The sequence below is a fragment of the Eptesicus fuscus genome, chromosome 22 (assembly GCF_027574615.1).
Source record: "Eptesicus fuscus isolate TK198812 chromosome 22, DD_ASM_mEF_20220401, whole genome shotgun sequence".
Lineage (NCBI taxonomy): Eukaryota > Metazoa > Chordata > Mammalia > Chiroptera > Vespertilionidae > Eptesicus > Eptesicus fuscus.
Window position 1 is genome coordinate 44,023,460 of NC_072494.1, and position 20,814 is coordinate 44,044,273.

At 47.8% G+C, this 20,814-nt stretch overlaps 1 protein-coding gene across 4 annotated transcripts in view; it reads right to left on the minus strand.

Moving 5' to 3' along the window:
- Positions 1-20,814, minus strand: part of ATF6 (activating transcription factor 6) — a 157,689-nt gene that overhangs the window by 87,056 nt on the left and 49,819 nt on the right. For all 4 annotated transcript variants that reach the window (XM_054712282.1, XM_054712281.1, XM_008153159.3 and 1 more), the window contains exons 10-11: positions 14,556-14,647; positions 2,085-2,216 (exon numbers count right to left, since the gene is read on the minus strand). In XM_054712282.1, coding sequence (XP_054568257.1) covers positions 2,085-2,216; positions 14,556-14,647 — 224 coding nt within the window. The remainder of the gene's footprint in view (positions 1-2,084; positions 2,217-14,555; positions 14,648-20,814) is intronic.

The window sequence follows — 20,814 nt, forward strand, 5'->3', positions numbered from 1 at the left end:
AGACATAGAAGCATAAACAGACTGAGGAATCTCAGGTAAGGCGGGGGAGAATGGATGGGTGGGAAGTGAACTTGGGTGCATATATTTATGCACAGCCCATAGACACAGACAATAGGTGGTGAAGGCCTGGGGCAGGGGGCAGAGGAGGGCTAGAAGGGGTCAATGAGGAAAACAGGGGCATACATGTAATACTTTCAACAATGAAGATTTTAAAATAAATAAATAAATAAATAAAGACAAGTGTCCTGGCAGAGTACAAATAAAACATATAAAATTTCATTAAAAACAAATCCATATTTCAAAAGTTTTGCAAACTTTTGGTATTTCTTATTCAGCATTTATAATGATAAAAGCAAGAACATCAATTACTGGACTGATATCTTGGGAGTTAAATCTCCCAAGTTGCTTAAAAATCTATAATCTCTTTCATTTTGACCTACATAACCCTACTCTGCACGGACAGTGGTGACAGTGGTGGGGTCAGAGAGAGGGCGTGCATTTCATGTCCTACTGTGAACACTGTCAGTACCTGGAAGTCACCCAGACCTGCAGGTGGAACCAGGGTGACCTGTGCTTGCCTTTCTGGGAGCCACCTGCTCCAACGTGGACAACAGGTGTGAAACAAGCCTTGTAAAGGTCACCTGACTGTTGTAAAGGTCACCTGGTTAGATACATCAAGTATCTAATCAACAAGTTACACATTCCTAAGGGACACAACTCCCATAAACCTAAAGACCATTAAGTTTAAAATGTCACTTTGCTGTATCTCATGTAGACAACAGAACTCGAAACTGCAGGCATGTGTGGCAAACTAGGCGAGATTACTTAGTCAAGTTAAAGACACTATGAAACTCTAGCAATGCCAGGGCCACTGCTAAGGGGTCGCTAAAATTGGTGTGTCAGGATTGCTGTCTGTTCCACACCGTGGCATCGGTCACATTTCTGTTGTGCTACAGTGACCACCATACCATTCTCCGGATCCTCCGCCACACACAGCATAATACTGTACACACCACAGATACTGAATAAATGAGTACCAGCATTTTCCCAAGAAGGCTAAACCAAGAAAAGCCTGCAGGGTCATGGAACTAATCACCCTCAGTGGTGTGAGTGTAACAGTGAACATCAGCAGGACTCCCTACGGGCCTTGGCCTGTACCACCTCAGAGAGGTCAATGGCCGTCAAGCGTCAGTCATTTGCTGTCAGTCAAGGACCTGGCTCCGTTTGGCTCTCATTAAAATTCCAAATAACACAGGGAAATGCTTACTGAAAAGTGCACAGCTCTGAAAATGTCCACTAACTCCACTAAGTGGTTAACTTCTTCTAGTTAACATAACGTAGAAATTCTACTTCCATAAAATTATGTCTTTTACTATTGGAAAGCTACATGAAAATTCACCAAGACAGTATTAAATTGTAGCAAAGGAGGAAAATTCAACTAAGATCATAATACACAAGTGTGAATGATTCTGTCTGATAATTAAAAATAGATTTAACCACATCATTCCACCACATCACATCACATCCAGGGGAGACGATACAGCAGCAATTAGATGCATTATATGTGTAAAAATCTATACATATAAAAGCCCAGCAACTGGAAAGGCGGGATGACCAGAATGACTGGTGGCTATGATGCACAGTGCGGCAGCCAACCAGCCTGATCCGGGCCCCGACTGACCTCCCACCCCCAGCCGGCCCGGCCCCCAATCGGCCCCCACTACCCCAATGGGGGCGGGGCCGGCTGGCCGGACCCCACCCATGCACGAACTCATGCATCGGGCCTCTAGTGTGGTAAATAACATAACTAGGTTAAAGGGATCACATGTAATATGATGTATATCCTGTGTATCAGTGCAGGAAAACTGGGCTTCTAAGAGCACATCTCCACAAGAATTCTAAGACAGGGAAAGGTTTCAGAAAGCAAACTTGCTCCTAGAACCAATCTTCACCGTGAGTAAATGCACGCCGGGCCTGTGCCCCGCTTGCTCTCCTGACTGAACTGCACACAGTGGCCCAGGGGTGAGCCGTGCTGCCCGGCCTGCTGCAGCCTCACTGCAGTGGCTCAGCACACGCCCTCTCACCTGTGGCTGTCTTTCCGGAAGACGCTGTCGGGTGGGTCTTGCACCTCCTGAGCGGAAAATCCGAGAAGATGCCTCCTTTGATTTGCAGGGTGCACACTAGGATTTGTTCTCCTGGAATCCTGCTCCAACATGCTAAATGTTTAAAAATGCAAAACCAGAGGTAAATGAAAATATGCACACATGCTACAGGGAGCTCTGAAGCGCAGGTCCCAGCACACAGTGGGAATGCTGGGCACAGAGCAAGAACAGCACGCTGACGTGGTCAGACCCACAGCCCAGCACCCTGAAGGTACGAAAACCAATGCTGAAAATGAACTTCAGAGGTATAAAAGTACCTTATCCATAGGCTGCTTAAACAAGGTCAGTATTCTACATCCTTTCAATACTCATGTTGCTATATATACACATAGAAACAAGTATGCCATACACAGAAACAAATTCTAAACTCAGATCAGTGAAATAAGAAATTCTCCAATGAGGAGCTACTTCAAATGAAATGGAAATTACTCTGTATATCAACAGCCAAATGCATTAGCCTTTCACAATCCCAGAAAGCAGGCTATTAAATAAAGCTAACAAAAATTATTTACCAAATACTTATATTTTTATTTATGTGTAAAAATTTCCCATTTAAGCCCTGGCCAGTGTGTTCCACACCGTGGCATGGTTAGTGTCGGCCCATGCACCAAAGGGTCATGGGTTCAATTCCTGGTCAAGGGCACGCATCTCAGTTGCAGGTTGGATCCCACAGCCCTGGGTCGGGGTAAGTTCGGGAGGCAATTGATATGTTTCTCTCACATCGATCTTTCTCTCCCCCCAACCCCCTCCTTCCCTCTCTTCCACTCTCTCTAAAAAGCAATGGAAAAAAGTATCCTCGAGTGAGGATAAATGAACAAATAAAGAAATAAATAAAATTTCCTATTTACTTCTTTGTCGCCGCTCTACCCCTAATACTTTCATTCATCAATATAAGTTCTAAGTATTTGGAGGCAAACAAATACACACGCATACACATGCACACACATATCAAATATTGCAATAATTATTTAACACTTCTAACACACTAAACCATTCATCGTGGGCTTAGAAACGTGGCCCATCAGTATCCTATTGTGTAGTGAGCTTTATTCCAGTCCCCAGGCACATAGCCCACACGAGTTATAACCCGCAGGGAAGCACCCGAGGAGGGCGGCCGGACCTGCTCAGGGAGGAGGGGGAGGACCAGGAGGCTGGGGAAGAGGGTAGTTGGGGCTGTGGCTCCTAAGAAACAGTCTTCAGAGTACAGTCGTTTGCCTCCAAATGCGAGGAAGGCACAATCACAAGTGGCCATTTGCATGGTGTATGGATGACTAGTATTAAATCAGCGCAGAATTACTAATACTTGAAGGTTTTGAAGAGCCCGCCTACTGAGGGCTGATCTTGCGAAGACATCACGGCCACTCTGACAACCGGACATCCCTTCTCAGCTGCGCTGGGACAGAAGGTGCCTGAGTGCGGGGCCAGCTGGGTCCACTCCCTGACCTGGACCGTCGGCATCACTCGCAGCCACCCCACTGGAGTCAGTCCGGATGCTGACTGGTCTGGCAGTGATCACGCTTCCCCACACGGTCATTCCTGACGACAGCGCTCTGCCCACGCTGCTGCAGTCACATGACTCTTTCAGCCAAAGGGCTCAGATCTCATCCAATGGACTTTACAACACTCCACTGTAGAGTCAACAGAGTGTCGCAAGCAAGCGTCAGTGACAGGCAAAAATTAGGGTCCAAACAGCCTATGTGTCTCAACTTTATTACCACCCATTGGCCCAGGATGTAGTTTTGAAAGGTTATATACCAAGAAATTTTACAAAGAATCTTTTAAAGCTTTTCACTTATTTTTTAAGTTGCTTTTGTCATTTGGCCTCCATTCCCTGTAATTTTTATGTACTGAAATGAAACTTCTCTTAAGCTAAGGACAAGCTCAAAAAGCTGTAAAAGCCTGAACCCTAATAAATAGCCACACTAACTTAACCATGTGAGTAACAACAGACAGAAGAATATGAGACAATTAGTGTTGATGTGGACTTTTAGATTCTTGGCATGAGTGTTTTTACATCATTTGATGTCCCCTTTTGCTAATTTGGGGAAAATTAAATGTCCCATAATGCAAAGGGATGACTCGGAGTCGCAGGAAGGTTAGGGTAATGGTCGTACATTCATTGACGACAGTTCATAATACTAACAAGGCAATCTAATCAAACTCTTCATGACTAGCTTAAATGTGGTTCTGTCCAGTATTTGTAATAAATACGAGGAAAACAGAATGTCTCTAGGACCAGAACACGCTGCTCTTCACTCCTCGAAACCACGAGAGTCACAACAGTTTTAAGCCACAAGACAACCCTCATCCAACAAACTTGCTCATGTTATGGGCCGACAGGTCTGGAGTGCAAGGATTAATAAACACAAGTAATTTCCATTTCCCCAAAGGTCTGGAAAAGTATTAGAAGAACTGTTACTTTTCTTTTTCATTTGTGAAATGCTAAAAGCCAACAACTGTTTTTGGATTATTTATGAAGCCACTTAATCCTTAAGATATGATTTCAGATACCCAATTTTAATACCAAGCAGCTGAGCAAAACACGCACATAACCCAACCGATTCCGCCCTTTGCAAACCAGTCTTCTTAGGGTTCAACCGAGAAAACTGTCAAGTCCAGCCACTGCAGCAGGGGAGACTCAAACTGGTTCTCGTCCCCAAAGCAGCCCACGTGTGGCCGCTGCTGACCGAGAGCCGCACGTGAACTCTGAGCGCAGGTGAGGCTGACCTTCCGCTCAACGCAGAGGAGCGGAGAGAGCACCGAACCCGGAGCCAGAGGCCTGGTTCAAGCTGTGGCTCTGAACCACCACCCCCACCTCAGTGTCAAACGGGGAAAACAAGTATCTCACAGGGTTTTCCAAGGTCCAAAGAGGGCACAGCAGTGAGTGGCGGGGCCGGTCTGCCTGCCGAGACCGCGGTCAGCCGTCGGTGCTCCTCTGCTCAGCCGGCGGCGGCTCTGCGCTTCGGTCCTGGGGAGGCCTTCAAGGTCAGAGGCCTCCTGGACTTGCCTCCTCCCTGCCCCCTCCGCCCCCCACATGGCCTTCGTCTTCCTTCACAAGCTGCACACGTGCCCCGCCTCGCCTGCTCTGCCCGCTGCAGGAAGGCCCTCCCCTCACACGCTGTGGGAGCCATCTCACCTTGAGGCCTTGACTGGATCAAACGTCTACTCCGATGATCGATGATCGCTATGGCAACTCGAGTTCCAGCAGCGCCAGCCTGGGAAACCACTGCCTGCTTGACTCCCTCGCTCAGAGCTTACAGCTGGCTCCGTTTCTTTGTGGTAAGTTCACCGTCTGTCTGTCCTCACTAGAATGTAAGTTAGGGAGCACGGGACCTCTGCTTTGTTCTAAGAGGATGCCCAGCCCATAGGAGGCATTCCTTTTTACCCTTTTTAACAACAAAGCAATGAATGTATTGTACTATTCCACCTCACACCAAGAGAAAAATCCAGATCTTTATTTTAGGAAAACTCACTCCAAACTGAAAAATGACAGGTGGTGATCTCATTACCCTACCACCTCCGGATCCAGGAACAGGAAATTGTGTGACTTTTCGCTGCAACTGAGGTATGACAGAATTCTCAGGGGAATTCTACAAACCTCAGCTGCTTCTCTGTGCACGGAGGCTCCCAGGTGACGTCTGCAGTCAGCATGCTGGGTAATTTACTAGAAGCAGCAGCATGACTGAAAAAATAAGATCTTCAACTCAAGATTAAAAAACCAACCCTCTAGCCCTGGCCAGTGTGCTCAGTGGTTAGAGTGTCAGCCCACACACCAGCCAGTCTCGACTTCAATTTCCAGTCAAGGGCACATACTGGGGTTGCAGGTTCAATCCCCGGCCCCGGTCAGGGCACATGCAGGAGCAGGAGGCAAGCAATCAATGTGTCTCTCAAATCCATATTTCTCTCCCCCCTCCCCAACTCCCTCCTTCTCCCTTTCATTCTCTCTAAAAAGCAATGTAAAAATATCCTCAGGTGGGGATTAACAAAAAAAAAAAAAAAAAAAACCAATAAACCCACAACCCTTAAACCAGCGGCGGCCACCGGTGGTCCGTGAGGTCAGAAAGGTTGGCGCCGCTGCTCCAAGCAGCCGTTTCCAGCACCGGGGTCACCAGGCCCCGAGAAGAGCCGTGTGCCTGCAGCCGGCAAGTGAGAAGGAACAACCTGAGCACCTCTCTCTCTCTCTCTCTCTCTCCCCCCGCCCCCCCCCCCCCCCCCCATCCAGTGAACAGTGACACAGCAAGCAGTCTTCCTTCCCCCGTTTGGTGCTCACTCCTGAGGCAGACACCACCCTGTGAGCACGGCCAGCCGCTGCAGAGGCCCAGCTGAAGACCCGAGACCCCTGGCCCAGAGCCTGGCTCAGGGCTGCTGAGCGCCAGCACCCACTTGCTGGCCATGAGGACTCGGCCTTCATGAAAGTGGGTGCTCCAACTGAGCCACCCCAGGTGACACGCCACGAGCAAAGAAGAGCCTCCCCAAACTGCAGGTGTTGAGTTCAGCAGAGGACTGTTGCTTTAAGCCTTTAAAGCTCGGGTGGAGTTGGAAGCAACAGATCACTCACACACTACACTCAGCTGCCGGAGTCCACGCGTCTGTGTGCAAACAAGTCCTGGGTCCCCTGTCCCTGAGCCAGGCACCCTCTGACCGTTCCCCATGTCCCAAGGGGCTGTGAGCTGGAGGGCCCGCTCTCCTGTTACGTTTACTGCCCTATCTGGCTCCGCCGCGCTTTGCGTTATGGCGCTTGGCAGATTCTGCACGTTTCAAACGGAAGGTTGTGGCACGGCGTCAAGCACAGCAGGGCACCGTTTGCCAGACGTGAGGGCGCTGGAGGAGGGGCGTGTCTCCTGGACCAGCAGGGAGTGGTTTCCTACGATGGCACCTCCTGGTGGTCGTGCTGTGAAGATGCTGAAATGACAGCAAGGGATTCAGAATCTCTTGTAAACTGAGCTGGTGAAAAGCGGTGGCAGGATTGAGAGGACTGACCCCAGTTTGGAGAGAAGTTCTACTGTCGGTAAACTCGTGCTACCGAGACTGTCTGTGAGAGGAAGTCAGGCGGCATGGCCCACTTCACTGCTATCTTACTTTTAGAAATGGTCAGTCACCAGCCTTCAGCAACCCCCCCCCCCCCCCAACCAGTCCGCAGCCATCAACATCGAGGCAGGACCCGCTGCTGCAAAAAGACTGGGACTGGCTGAAGGCTTCGGTGATGGTCAGCATTGCTCGGCAATGCTGTTTTTATTTAAGGCGGGCACATGGTTTTTTAGACATAATACTATTACTGCACACTTAATAAGCTACAGGGTAGCGTAAACACTGTTTGGACTTGAACTCCCAATGTCTCCAAGGTCTGCCTGTACATCAATCCAGCAGATTCATAAAATAAATGTTTTCTCCTTTCCCAGTCGATCCTAGCTACTAGGGGAATGGGCAAAATCATTGGATTCTTGCCCTAACTCCTGTCTGTAAATACCAACTCCTGTGGCGAGTAGCTGCTGCTCTATCAGGGGCTGAGGCGAGGGCTCCAGAGACCGGCTGTGACTCAACCCCGGCTCTGCCGCACACCAGCTGTGACCTCAGTGCCTGTTTGCGGCGAGGGGATGGTCACGCTCACCTTCTAGTCCTGGGAGAAACTATTCATAGAAAGTCCACAGACTAGTACTTGACGCACAGTAAGAGTTTGATCAACAGCTTACCAGAACCAACACAAAACCAGCACCTTTCCCGACCCAGCACAGATGCACCAGCACACAGCCCACCTGCACCATCCAGAACACAAGTGTCAACAATAACCACTGGGAACATGAACAGTAGTCTGCACATCTCCCCTTCTATTCGTCTTCTTTTCCTGTTTTCCTTCCATTTATCTCTCATTTTTAAATTCACACAAAAAACCGGAAAGAAAAATGACAGCAAGTGAGCTCTCCCTGAGAACCTGGAGAAAGGGCTGAGGGCCACGTGGGCGCACAGGAGCTTCCCTCGCGGCAGCTCGCGGAGCCATGGAGCGACCCGCCGGCTGAGGACACGGTGCAGTGTGTGTTCAGGACACAGACACGAGGAGTCTAAGCGCACAGCACGCAGCGCCCGCTGACATTCGCGGTGACGCACTTGAAATAATGTCAAATGGGAACTGAAACAACGACACAGCTCAAACCCGGAGACAAAGAAAGGCACTAATGGCAAAGCATGGAGAAACGTAAGCCATGTGTAATAAATCCTGTACATCTTCCCCCTCAAAGCCATCCTCACCACCTCAGGCTCGCTGGGCCACTCACCCGGAGCGCGGGGCACCCCTCACTGCCAAGCCTGCGGCTTCCCGGGGCTCCGCCCGCAGACACGGGCCTGAGCGTGGCGCCGGGAAGCCACTTCCGCAAACCAGACTGGCCCGTTTGTGTGAGCTGGGATTTGTGGTCTTCATATCAAAGGGTCCAACGCACACTCAACCGTTTTCTCATCCGGCCTCGTTTCCACTGACCCTCAGCGGCCAGAAGGCAGCAGAGGTCCCCACAATCTCTGCCTTCGTCTCTGAGCGTGACACTGACCTCTCAGGGCACAGAAGGAAGTTAGCAAAGGAGGGAGGATCCTCCTTCAACTGCCTTTCCCGTGTCACAGCAACTCAGTCCGGGGGAAGGCAGCCGAGCGCCAGGTGACGGGGCACGGACTGTCCCGATGAGCCCGCGGCACACACACGTGACAAAGCCAGGGACACTCCTGAGGCGCCTCCTACACAGACTCACACGCAGGCGGGAGTACAGGACACCAGCCCGGCTCTGCACTCGGTAGACTCTAAGCCACATTTCAAACAAAGGATGAACTCTACGGAGGCTAAAAGGAAAGAGAAGCGCCTGCTGCAGACCTGTCTGAAGGAGAGGGCCGCCAGCAGTGGCAGCCGCGCAGGCGGGCTCGGTCCCCCGGCGCCTGGACGTGCTGCATGCCTGCCGTTGGCATGTCGCTGTGATAATGTGCGCGGTACTGGTGGCCAGGAACTTGAATTAGGTTTCATTTAAAAATCTGGCTTAACAAAACCATGTAGAGTTGATGGTTTGAATTCTGACATTTAAGTTATGACAGTGACTTAACCCACAGCCAATAGTGACATCATACAGCAAAATGTGCTCAGCAAACAAAAAGAAAAAAAGAAATGCAGCCAGATTTGGGGACAGGCTCATCAGGGTAAGAACTAGAAGTCTTCCTGTGAAGCAACGGACAGCAGACAAACGCACAGGACACGGAACAGAGACCGTTTCCACCCAGTTCCAGACAATCGGACTCAGCGCCACACCCTGCGTGGCCAACTCTCCTAACATCGTCTCCTAAGCAAACAGTGTGACTCCCCTTCCTCGTCCCGGTCCGATGTCTCAAACCACAAAAACTGATCTGGTGAGGGGGCCGCACCCCACCCAGAACAAGCGAGGAGAAGGCTCAGCCAACCCCAACCTCTCTCCACACCCTGAAGACCAGCAGTTTCCAACCTCCGGGGCCGCTGTGTGGTCTGCAGGAAGGGAGAGGACTGCAGGGGCGGTAAAGCAGGGCGGGGACACCTGGCGCAGGGCCCGCCCAGGCCGCCCGACGAGGAAGTCCCTCGCTCAGGCCACGCTGGGCTCCTGTTCGCTCCCAAACGGAGGTCAGGCACTTCCTGTTATACAGACAAACCTACAGATACAGAGTGTCTGTCTAGCGATCTAGTCAACTTCTATACTTTATCTTCTAATTCACGGCGTAAGTGCTCTACCAACTACCCTAGGGGCCAATGTATAGAAACAACGCAAGTCCAACCTCCGCAGTTTAGAGCTGGACACGCTGCCGGGCCACCTGAGGGAAACAGTGCCTTCAGAACAAGGGACCTGGGCCCGTGCCATCAAACCCCACAGGTTGGTGGGGCTCAGAGAGCGATTGTCAGGGTCCATGGTGATTGTAACGTACAGCCACAGATGGAAACCAAAAATGCCGCCCCAACAGTTAAGATAAAACATCCAGCTTTTGTGATAAGAGCTGTAGCCCCTACCATTACTCAACCGTCAACACAGCTCAGCACACACGCTGACAATAAGCAACCGATCGCCGGTGCGTGCAGACCTGTGCCTCCAGCCAGCTCCCCATCATCCCGTTTCATAGACAGGAAGTACTTCCAACACAACTTGTTCTTGGTCAAACTTTATGTTGCTAACAGAACCTTTTGGAAGTTCTGTTTTCCATCAACATTAATCTATTTTCCCTTCCTCTTCCCTTACGTCCCCCTCTTTTCTTAAATTAATTCAACTTCCTTCCACAAAGAAATAGTTCACAAGCATCTCAAATGAATGCTGCTCCTTCCCCCGCCAGCCCACCTCCCGGACATCTCAGCACATCGGACATTAGCATTAGTCCTCGGGGTCTGGGGCACGAGTTCAACTTGCCTAGCGCCAAAATGGTCATGAAGACAAACTTAAACCACCACAGAGCTTACAAATCAAACAAAGACGGCAGCAAGCCTTTGGACACGGCCCTAAGGAGGCAGGGCCACCTGCACGACATGCCTGGTTTGTGTGGGGGTCACACCAGCAGTGTAGGTCACACCTGCCCGAGTTAGGCTTCTGGTAACGAACTCCTGGGGGAGACCTGCTTTATTCCACCCTACTCAAAGCCACTCCCAGATGGGCTCCGAGGGCTCCCCGCCGTGTTGGGCGCTCCAGCGCTATGGGGCGGGCGGGGAGAGGCCCAGCTGTGACTTCCTACCTTGTCGGTTCCAGAGCTTTCCTTCCTGTCGCCGGACTCTAGGCCAAAGGGTCAGGAAACCCCTGAGAGATGAGCACGCCTGCAGTGCAAGCGCACCGTCGGGCTCACGTGACCTTCCTGCTCTGGCCTCCACGCAGCCCTTCCCCGCCTTCCGCGCAGGCACCACAAGCTCGGACCGGCCGGCCCGGGCCTCCTGGTGGGCCGCACTGCAGGGCTGCTCTGCACCTCGAGCCACCATGCTGCCAAAAACAGAGTCCCCGGGCTTCTTGCAGAGAGGGAGAGGAAAACACTTCCTGGTCTCCAGAGAAGGCGGTTTTTCAGGTTAATTTTTAAGGGAGACCAGGATTACATTTCAGTTCCTTCAAGGATAAAATGGGACCAATACTCACAGAACCCACCCCAATGAGTTCCACACGAGAGGGTTGTGCGCATTGGAGAGTCACCGTTTCTCAGGCCAGAAACACTGTTTCCCGGAGTGCCCGACCCTGGAACCTGTGCCAAACCCAGCTCGATGTCCCCTTCACCACCCACACAGCAATAAGCCAGAGAGCATTCCCTGGAGCCTGGCACCTCCTCTCCTTCCTCGGCATGACTACTCATAACCCAGACCCTCCAGACTAGTCAGTGTTGCTGCACATGAGCTCGACAAAACTCGCTCCCTTCCATGTAAGATGTATGTACATTTCATCACCAAAAGCCTCAGGAAATGGTGCCCACGGCACACCCACATTTGCCAAACCTGGGTTATAGATTTTCTCACTTGGACCCACACCAATAAAGCACACAAGTTCAATCTGCACTGAGCGTCTGAAACATGAGCTTTACCTGGTGATGTGATCTATTGAGAGTTCAGGTTCCTGCCTGTCAAATGCTTTGGAAATCTCTGATTAAATTCTCTTTGTCTGACCAGACTTAGTTGTGGACCTGAGGAAAGTTCAGTGAGAACGCATAACCCTTTTTTTAAAAGCCTCCAGTTTCTGCGCCAATTAGACATAAGGACACTTGCCTGCAAAAGGCCACAGATGTGGGAGGTGTTCAGTCAGTATCTCCCAGTGGCACAAGCCGGGTTCCACTGGGGCTCCTGCCCCCCGGCCGACCCCCGCCCAGAGGCGCCTCAGTGCAGAGGCCGCCAGCGTGGTCCACTGCTGAGTAGGAGACGCGTGAGCAGGGCCACCCCAACATGAGGTTCAGGGGCGTGTTTCAGTGTCAGAGTCGTTGCTGTTGTTCTGGGGGCTCCCATGCCGCACTGTGGGTGTGACTTTTCTCGGGAAGGAGCAGGCCCTGGCTGTGTGGGTTCAGGGCCAGTTCCCACCGGTTTCCTTCTTGGGACTGGAGGTGCTGCAGCCTGTTAGTGCTGATATTTCTTCATTCCTTCCAGCTCTCCTCACGGTTGCTTTTCTTTGATCTAAGCCTTTCACGCGCTTTTAGATCTGAACGTTTCCTACGATCTCCACACGAACACCGCCTCCGATCTCCTGGGGCTGCTCCTCAGGAGGCAAGTGTTTAAACTCACCCACTCTTTTTTTCTTTTAAATTTACCTTTATTGCTGAAAATCTTACAGATTTCCCCTTTGTTTCTTTCCCAATTGACCCCCTCCACCCCACACCCGGCCTTCACCACACTACGCTGGTCCCACTCTTACCTCCCATCTGCGCTATCCCTCTAAGCCAGTGGTTCTCAACCTTTCTAACGCTGCGACCCTTTAATACAGCTCCTCATGTTGTGGTGACCCCCAACCAAAAAATTGTTTTCGTTGCTACTTCATAACTGTAATTTTGCTACTGTTATGAATCGTAATGTAAATATCTGTGTTTTATGCTCTACAGCAGCAGTTCTCGACCCACAGGTTGAGAACCGCTAGCAGGGTCGCCTAAGACCATCAGAAAACACAGATCTTTACATTACAATTCATAACAGTAGCAAAATTACAGTTATGAAGTAGCAACGAAAACAATTTTATGGCTGGGGGTCACCACCACATGAGGAGCTGTATGGAAGGGTCATGGCATTAGAAAGGTTGAGAACCACTGCTCTAAGTTTCCTACCCAAACCTCACTGACAGAGTGGAGCCAGCTTCTCCTCCTTCCATAAGGGACCAGGCTACCTGCTCGTGGCAAGGAGACCCAGCCCCTCCCCCACTCTGCACCTCTGCAGCCGGGGATCATCACTTCACTCAATGATCACGTTTCCTGCCTTTTCTTTCAAATCTTTATTGACTCACGAGGGCTCCCAACACCCCTCCCCCTGCAGCAAAGCCATGGTCTGCTGGCTCATCGGAGGCTGCTGATGGAGCCTCTGGGAGGCCACTGTCAAAGTCACTGTTACTCCTGGGCTCCTTCACAAGTACGCCCATATCTCCCGTGACGTCTAGTAGCTCCTCCTCGTATTCCAGCTGTTCCTGCGCGCCTGCACCCCTGGCTCCCTGCTCAGGACCTGGCAGACAGTGACGCTCCCGAAGGACCCGCTGTGTGTCTGAATCCATGAGGGAGTGAGCACCCACGTAGCCAAGGTGAGAAGGCGAGTGGGCTGTGGAGGAGAGAAAGGCAGAGCAGGTGGCATCGGAGGAGGCGGCCCAGGACACGGCGCAGAGAGCCTCGGGGTGAGCACTCGCGCAGTGGGGACAGAAACAGCTCTCTGCTCAGTCCAGTCCTTTCCAGATGCCCCCCGAGAGCTCCTCCCAGCACACATGCTGACTGCGTCAGCCTCTCCTGTACACGCCGTGTCTGAGGCCCATTACCTGGCCCCACCTGCACCTCCAGCCGGATTTCCCTCCTGCATGCTCCCACGTGCACGAGACAGTGAATTTGTCACTGTTTCTGAAAGTGTAAGTAAGACCACTTCACCACATGCTTGGTGTGCCTTTCCCACGCGTGGCACCTGGCAAACTGCTGCCATGCCTCAAGACTCAGCGTCCTCTATGGGGTTTCCCTTATCACTGCCACTCAACCAAAGTGTCCGGGCACCTGGTCATCACACCAGCCTGCACACCTGCATGTCTCTCCTCCGCAGGCGTCACGGCCCTGACCGACTTCTCCTTGACCCCTCTGTCCCGGCTGGCGGTGTGTGTCGAATGTGCCACAGCAGGTGGGCATCTGAGAAGATGACCTCTGGGATCGCTCTGACCTCCAGTCTTCTGACTCCAGCCTAAAAGCAGTGCTTCTCACGTGTGTGAGCTGAAATTCTGTACCGTTAGCTGGATGCTCACAAATGCTCAGATTCTCGACCACCATTCCAAGCCTGCAAAACTGGAAACGGAACCCCCGGTCTCACTGCTGATTTTCTCGCTGGGCAGTGGGCCAGCCTAGCGCCTTGTCAGCGCTGATGCCCGAGCCCCAAGCACGAAGGCAGGTGAGGTCGTCATTATTATCCCACCTGAAGGCAGGGAACTGAGGCTGGGAGACACTCAGCTGCTTGCCTAAGACAACCAAGTCACGGGTCAACCAGGCAGCCTGGTTTCATTTTTCTGCTTCCCCAGCAATCTGTTTGATAACTTATGCTTCCTTCATTAGAAACCACGAACTCCATCCAGACCTTGGCAAAGAAAAGGAGGAACCAACCTTTCCTCTGCCTCGTCTCTGAGAATAAAACAAACCCATCTTTCTCTAGCTTATGACTGGGGCTAAAATAGTAAACAAGAATTTAAATGTTCAGTGTTGATATCAAAAACACATCCACACACTCACCTGATGGGTCCGTAGTTCAGGAAGACAAACGCCAACAGCACCAGCACACAGATGGCTCTTCGCTTCGGACTAGGGACCTTCAGCCTTTGGTTCTAGGGAAATGACCACATGAAGTCCCATCAGACTACAGCTCAGCCTCACAAAGAACAACATCTAAGAAGAACGCTCTTCCTCACGTTATGGGAACGCTTCAACAATAAAACAAAACTTGCTGCCAACGGGAAGGCAGGCTGCAAGACTGTGTGTGAGTGAGAGAACAGCAGGAGAGTGTGTGGACGTGCGGGGGGTGTCTATTTGTGAAGGAGGGACTGTTGGGGACTGCGGGCCCGGGCTCCCCTGACCGGGCAGCCCCTACTGCTGCTGAAATCTCTCCCGGAGCGGCCGGCTCTGCCGCAGAGACCACGCCATCTTGAAGGGGAGAGTGGCTGTGATCGGAAGCATAGCCTCACCTTCAACCTGGGAAGAACTCGGATACCTGCCGGGACCCTACAACCACAACACCCAGGGACCAGCTGCGAAGCCACAAACACCGGGTCTCAAGCAGCACGAATACACAGACTCAGACAAGCTCTGCACCTTCTCACGGAAAGGTCAAATATCGCTCAGAGAACGTGAGGTCTGCGATCCAGGTTGAAGGGAGAAACGCGCACAGCTGGAACTAGAGTTTCAAAGAAAGTCAACGCCCCACAAAATCGGTGGCCGTTGGAGTCAGCGTAGCCCGCAAATGTGGAAGGGGGTCCACAGGGCTGCTGGCAGAAGGGAACTCTAGAAATCAGCCCATTGCTAGGCTGGGCACAGAAAGGCAGCCTGAAGTTCTACCAGTATACCGGGTCACAGTGCCAGGGAAAAAGACGTGCACAGAGACGTGCGCAGAGACGCGCGCAGTGCTGGGGAAAAACATCGCAAGTCCCCATGCTTACTCTAGCTTTTTTTTTTTCTCTTTAAATCCTTGCTTTTGATTACTAAGTCCAGTACACAGGATCTCCCAATTAAAAACACTCTCAGAGACTCAGGGGAAAGTTGTTTTTGTGGAACCTGGGGATCAGAGCAGGGAGAAACGATCAGAAAACCAGCTCTGGGGCAGTCCACTCCCTGAAACCAGTATTAAGTGCGGCAGGGAAAACAAAAACTAAATACTGGCTAGAGAGGACTTATAGCCGCGGAGGTCAATCCAGAAACACTGCCAACTGGGGTTGAATCACAAATTGACTCTTGTGTAAACACAAATAAAGGCAGGCTGAGAAACAAAGAAATACCACCTGCTTGAAAACAGGATTGTGGCTTACGACACAGAAGAGCAGTGGAACACAGGGAACTTCAACACTGTCCTGACTACCTGACAGGAAACAGGCGTGCCAAACAGAAGAGTAGAGGAAGTGAATGACATTCACTACCTCACATTTTTATTTTTTATCTTTTACTTAAGAAACTAAATTTTTTTTCTCACTTGATTTTACTTTTTGATTATCATGTTTTTACTTTTAATTAGTATTATTACTACTATTATTTTACCTTTTCTTAAAGTTCCATTTTATTTTTTCTTTATTTTATTTTATTTTATTTTGTGATTAGTGTCCTACATTCTATTTTCATTCTTCCTTTAGCATCAGTTTACTCTATCTCAATTTTACCTTTATGCCAACACTTTCTTCCTCACTTTTCCCCTCTTGTTGTCCTGTTTCTCTTACCCTATTCCTGCTCTAGATTTTCCCTATACTTTCTTTTTACCCCCTATTAAAAATTCATCCTACTTATATATCTAATTTCCGCTCCCCTGCTCCAAGTCCATACACACTTCTCTCTTCTCTTTCTTCACTATCCAATTTTTTTCTCTATTCCCTTTTTTTTGTTTGTTTTAGGTTTTTTGTTTTATTTTGTTTTGTTTTGCCCTTCTTTCTCTCTGTCCTATTGTTGTTGTTTATTTGACTGTTGATTAGTTTGGTTTTTTGTTTGTTTGTGTGATTGTTTCTCTTTTTTTGCTTCTGTTTTTCCTCTCCTTGCTTGTTATTAGTTATTGTTTGTAGTTTGCATTCATCTCTGGGTGTTTGTTGTTTGCATATTTTTGGATTAGTTATTGTTCTATTGGAGTTTTCTTCCCATATTAATGGTTTTTCCCCCCTTCTTTTTTTTATTCTCTTTCTTTTCTCTCTTACTTTTTTTCCTTCTTTTTTTGCACTCTTTTTTTTAATCCCCTAATTCTCTTTTCTCTGGTGGTCACCTTTATTTGGGGTTATTAGTATCGTGAATACATTTGTGTTCAGTGCCTTGTGCATTGGGCCTTGTTGTCTTGTATTTTGTGCCTTTAAGTCAACGCAGGAGAGAGAGCTACATAACCAGACACCCGGAGAAGAGCAATCATGGGGAGAAAAAGGAACAGCCCACCTATGAAAGAAAAGGAAGCATCACCAGAAAAGGAAGTAAATGAAATGGAGGCAAGCAACCTGTCAGAGAAAGAATTCAGAGAAATGGTCATAAGATGGATGAAAAGAATGGAAGACAAATTTGACAATATGTGTAAGAACCAAGAGGAAATGAAGAAGAACCAAGAAGAAATGAAAAATGACATCGCTGCAATAAAGAACTCAATAGAAAGCATCAATAGTAGACTAGAAGAAGCAGAGGACTGCATCAGTGAGCTAGAAGACAAGGTAGGAAAAAATACCCAAGCAGAGCAGCATCTAGGAAAAAAAACTTAAAAAACAGGAGAGCCTAAGGGAACTTTGAGACAACACGAAACGAAACAACATTCACATAATAGGGGTGCCAGAAGGAGAGGACTGAGCAAGGAATAGAAAACCTGTTTGAAGAAATAATGACAGGAAACTTCCCTGATATAGGGAAGGAAAACACCACACAAATCCAAGAAGCTCATAGAGTCCCAAACAAAATGAACCCCAAAAGACCGACACCAAGGCACATTATAGTTAAGTTGGCAAACACCAACGACAAAGAATCTTAAAAGCAGCCAGAGAGAGACAGAAAGTTACATACAAAGGATCCCCCATCAGACTAGCGACTGATTTCTCAACAGAAACACATCAGGCCAGAAGGGAATGGAATGAAATACACAAAGTCATGCAAAGGAAGGGTCTGAATCCAAGAATACTGTACCTAGCAAGGCTATCAATCAAAATTGAGGTGAAATCAGGAGCTTCACAGACAAAAAAGGACTAAGGGAGTTTATTACCTCCAAATCAGCAATGCAAGAAATGCTAGAGGGTCTGCTGTAAAAAGAAGAAATAGGAAGCAAAGAAGGAACACAGGGGTAAAGAATAAAAATGGCGACAAATAAGTAGCTATCAATAATAACTTTAAATGTAAATGGATTAAATGCCCCAATCAAAAGACATAGGGTAACAGATAGGATAAGAAAACAAAACCCATATATCCGCTGTCTACAGAAAACCCACCTCAGAAAAAAAGACGCACACAGACTGAGGGTGAAGGGATGGAAAAAGGTTTTACAGGTGAATGGAAATGAAAAAAAAGCTGGGTTAGCAATACTTATATCTGACAAATTAGGTCTCAATGTGAAGGACTTACAAGAGATAAGGAAGGCCACTTCATAATACTAAAGGGAGCAATCCAACAAGAAGAAATAACTCTGGTAAACATATACGCACCCAATACAGGAGCACCCAAATACATAAAAAAAACTCCTGGAGGATATCAAGGGAGAGATTGACAGCAATACAATCATAGTAGGAGATTTTAATACCCCACTATCACCATTGGACAAATCCTCTAAACAAAAAATCAGCAAAGAAACAGCAATCCTAAATGACTCAATAGACCAGATGGAATTAATTGACACCTTCAAAACATTTCTCCCCAAAGCCACAGAATATACATTCTTCTCAAGTGCACATGGGTCATTTTCAAAGATAGACCATATTTTGGGTCATAGGCAAAGTCTCTTCAAATTCAAGAAGATAGAAATCATATCAAGCATCTTCTCAGATCACAGTGGCATAAAACTAGAAATCAACTACAATAAAAACAATCCAAAAAAATCAAACACATGGAGACTAAACAGCATGCTATTAAACAATGACTAGGTTACCAGAGAGATCAAGGAAGAAATAAAAAACACATGGCAACAAAAGACAATGAAAACACAACAATCCAAAATCTATGGGACACAGTGAAAGCAGTCTTGAGAGGGAAGTTCATAGCTCTTCAAGCCTACTGCAAAAAACAAGAAACAATGGTAATAAATTACCTAACCCTACAACTCAAAGAGTTAGAAAGAGAGCAACAAAAAAAGCCCAGTGTAAGCAGAAGGAAAGAAATAATAAAGATCAGAGCGGAGATAGACGACATAGAGACCAAAGAAACAATACAAAAGATTAACAAAACCAAGAGCTGGTTCTTTGAAAGGATAAACAAGATTGATGAACCTCTAGCCAGGCTCACCAAGAAGCAAAGAGAGAGGACCCAAATAAACAAAATCAGAAATGAAAGAGGAAAAATAACAACAGACCCCACCGAAATACAAAGGATTGTTACAAAATACTATGAACAACTCTATTCCAACAAACTGGACAACCTGGAGAAAATGAACATATTCCTAGAAAAATATAACCTTCCAAAACTCAATCGGGAAGAATCTAAACATCTCAATAGGCCAATAACTATGGAAGAAATTGAAGCAGTCATCAAAAAGCTTCCAGCAAACAAAAGCCCGGGGCCAGATGGCTTCACAGGGGAGTTTTACCAAACATTCAAGGAAGAACTAAAACCTATCCTCCTCAGACTATTCCAAAAAATTCAAGAGGAAGGAACACTTCCAGGCTCCTTCTATGAAGCCAGCATCACCCTAATACCAAAACCAGATAAAGACAACACAATGAAAGAAAATTACAGGCCAATATCCCTCATGAACAAAGATGCCAAAATCCTCAACAAAATTCTAGCAAATCGAATCCAGCACTACATCAGAAAGATTATACACCATGACCAAGTAGGATTTATCCCAGGAATGCAAGGATGGTACAATAGCCGCAAATCAATAAACGTGATACATCACATAAACAAATTGACAGGTAAAAATCACAGTCATATCAATTGATGCAGAAAAAGCATTTGACAAAATCCAACACCCTTTCTTGATAAAAACTCTCAACAAGGTGGGAATAGAAGGATCATACCTCAACATAATAAAAGCTATATATGATAAACCCACAGCTAACATCATACTCAATGGGCAAAAACTAAAACCATTTCCCCTAAGAACAGGAATGAGACAGGGATGCCCACTCTCACCACTCCTGTTCGACACAGTACTGGAAGTACTAGCCATAGCGATCAGACAAGAAGAAGAAACAAAAGGCATCCAAATTCTAAAAGAAGTAAAACTGTTCTTATTCACAGATGACATGATACTATACATAGAAAATGCCAAAGACTCCATCAAAAACCTACTAGACCTAATAAATGAATTTGGCAAAGTAGCAGGATACAAAATTAACACCAAGAAATCTATGGCCTTTTTATATGCCAATAATGAACTCACAGAAAAAGAAATGAAAAAAACAATCCCATTCACCATTGCACCAAAAAAAAAATTAAGATACCTAGGAATAAACTTAACTAATTACGTAAAAGACCTGTTCTCGGAAAACTACAGGACATTGAAAAAAGAGATAGAGGAAGACATAAACAGATGGAATAACATACCATCTTCATGGGTTGGTAGAATCAACATCATTAAAATGTCCATACTACCTAAAGCAATCTATAGATTCAATGCAATACCTATTAAAATACCAATGGCATACTTCAAAGACCTAGAACAAACTCTCCAAAAATTCATCTGAAATAAAAAAAGATCCCGAATAGCCACAGCAATTCTGAGAAAGAATAACAAAATTGGAGGGATCGCAATACCAGCTATCAAGCTATATTACCAAGCCACCGTTCTCAAAACTGCCTGGTACTGGCACAAGAACAGACATATAGACCAATGGAACAGAACAGAGGACCCAGAAATGGACCCAAGCCATTATACTCAATTAATATTTGACAAAGGAGGCAAGAGCATACAATGGAGTCAAAACAGTCTCTTTAATAAATGGTGCTGGGAAATTTGGTCAGATATATGCAACAAAATGAAACTATATCACCAACTTACACCATACACAAAACAAACTCAAAATGGCTAAAGGACTTGAATGCAAGACAGGAAACCATAAAAATCCTCCAAGACTCCGTAGGCAGCAAAATTGCAGACATATGTCATAGCAATATCTTTACAGAC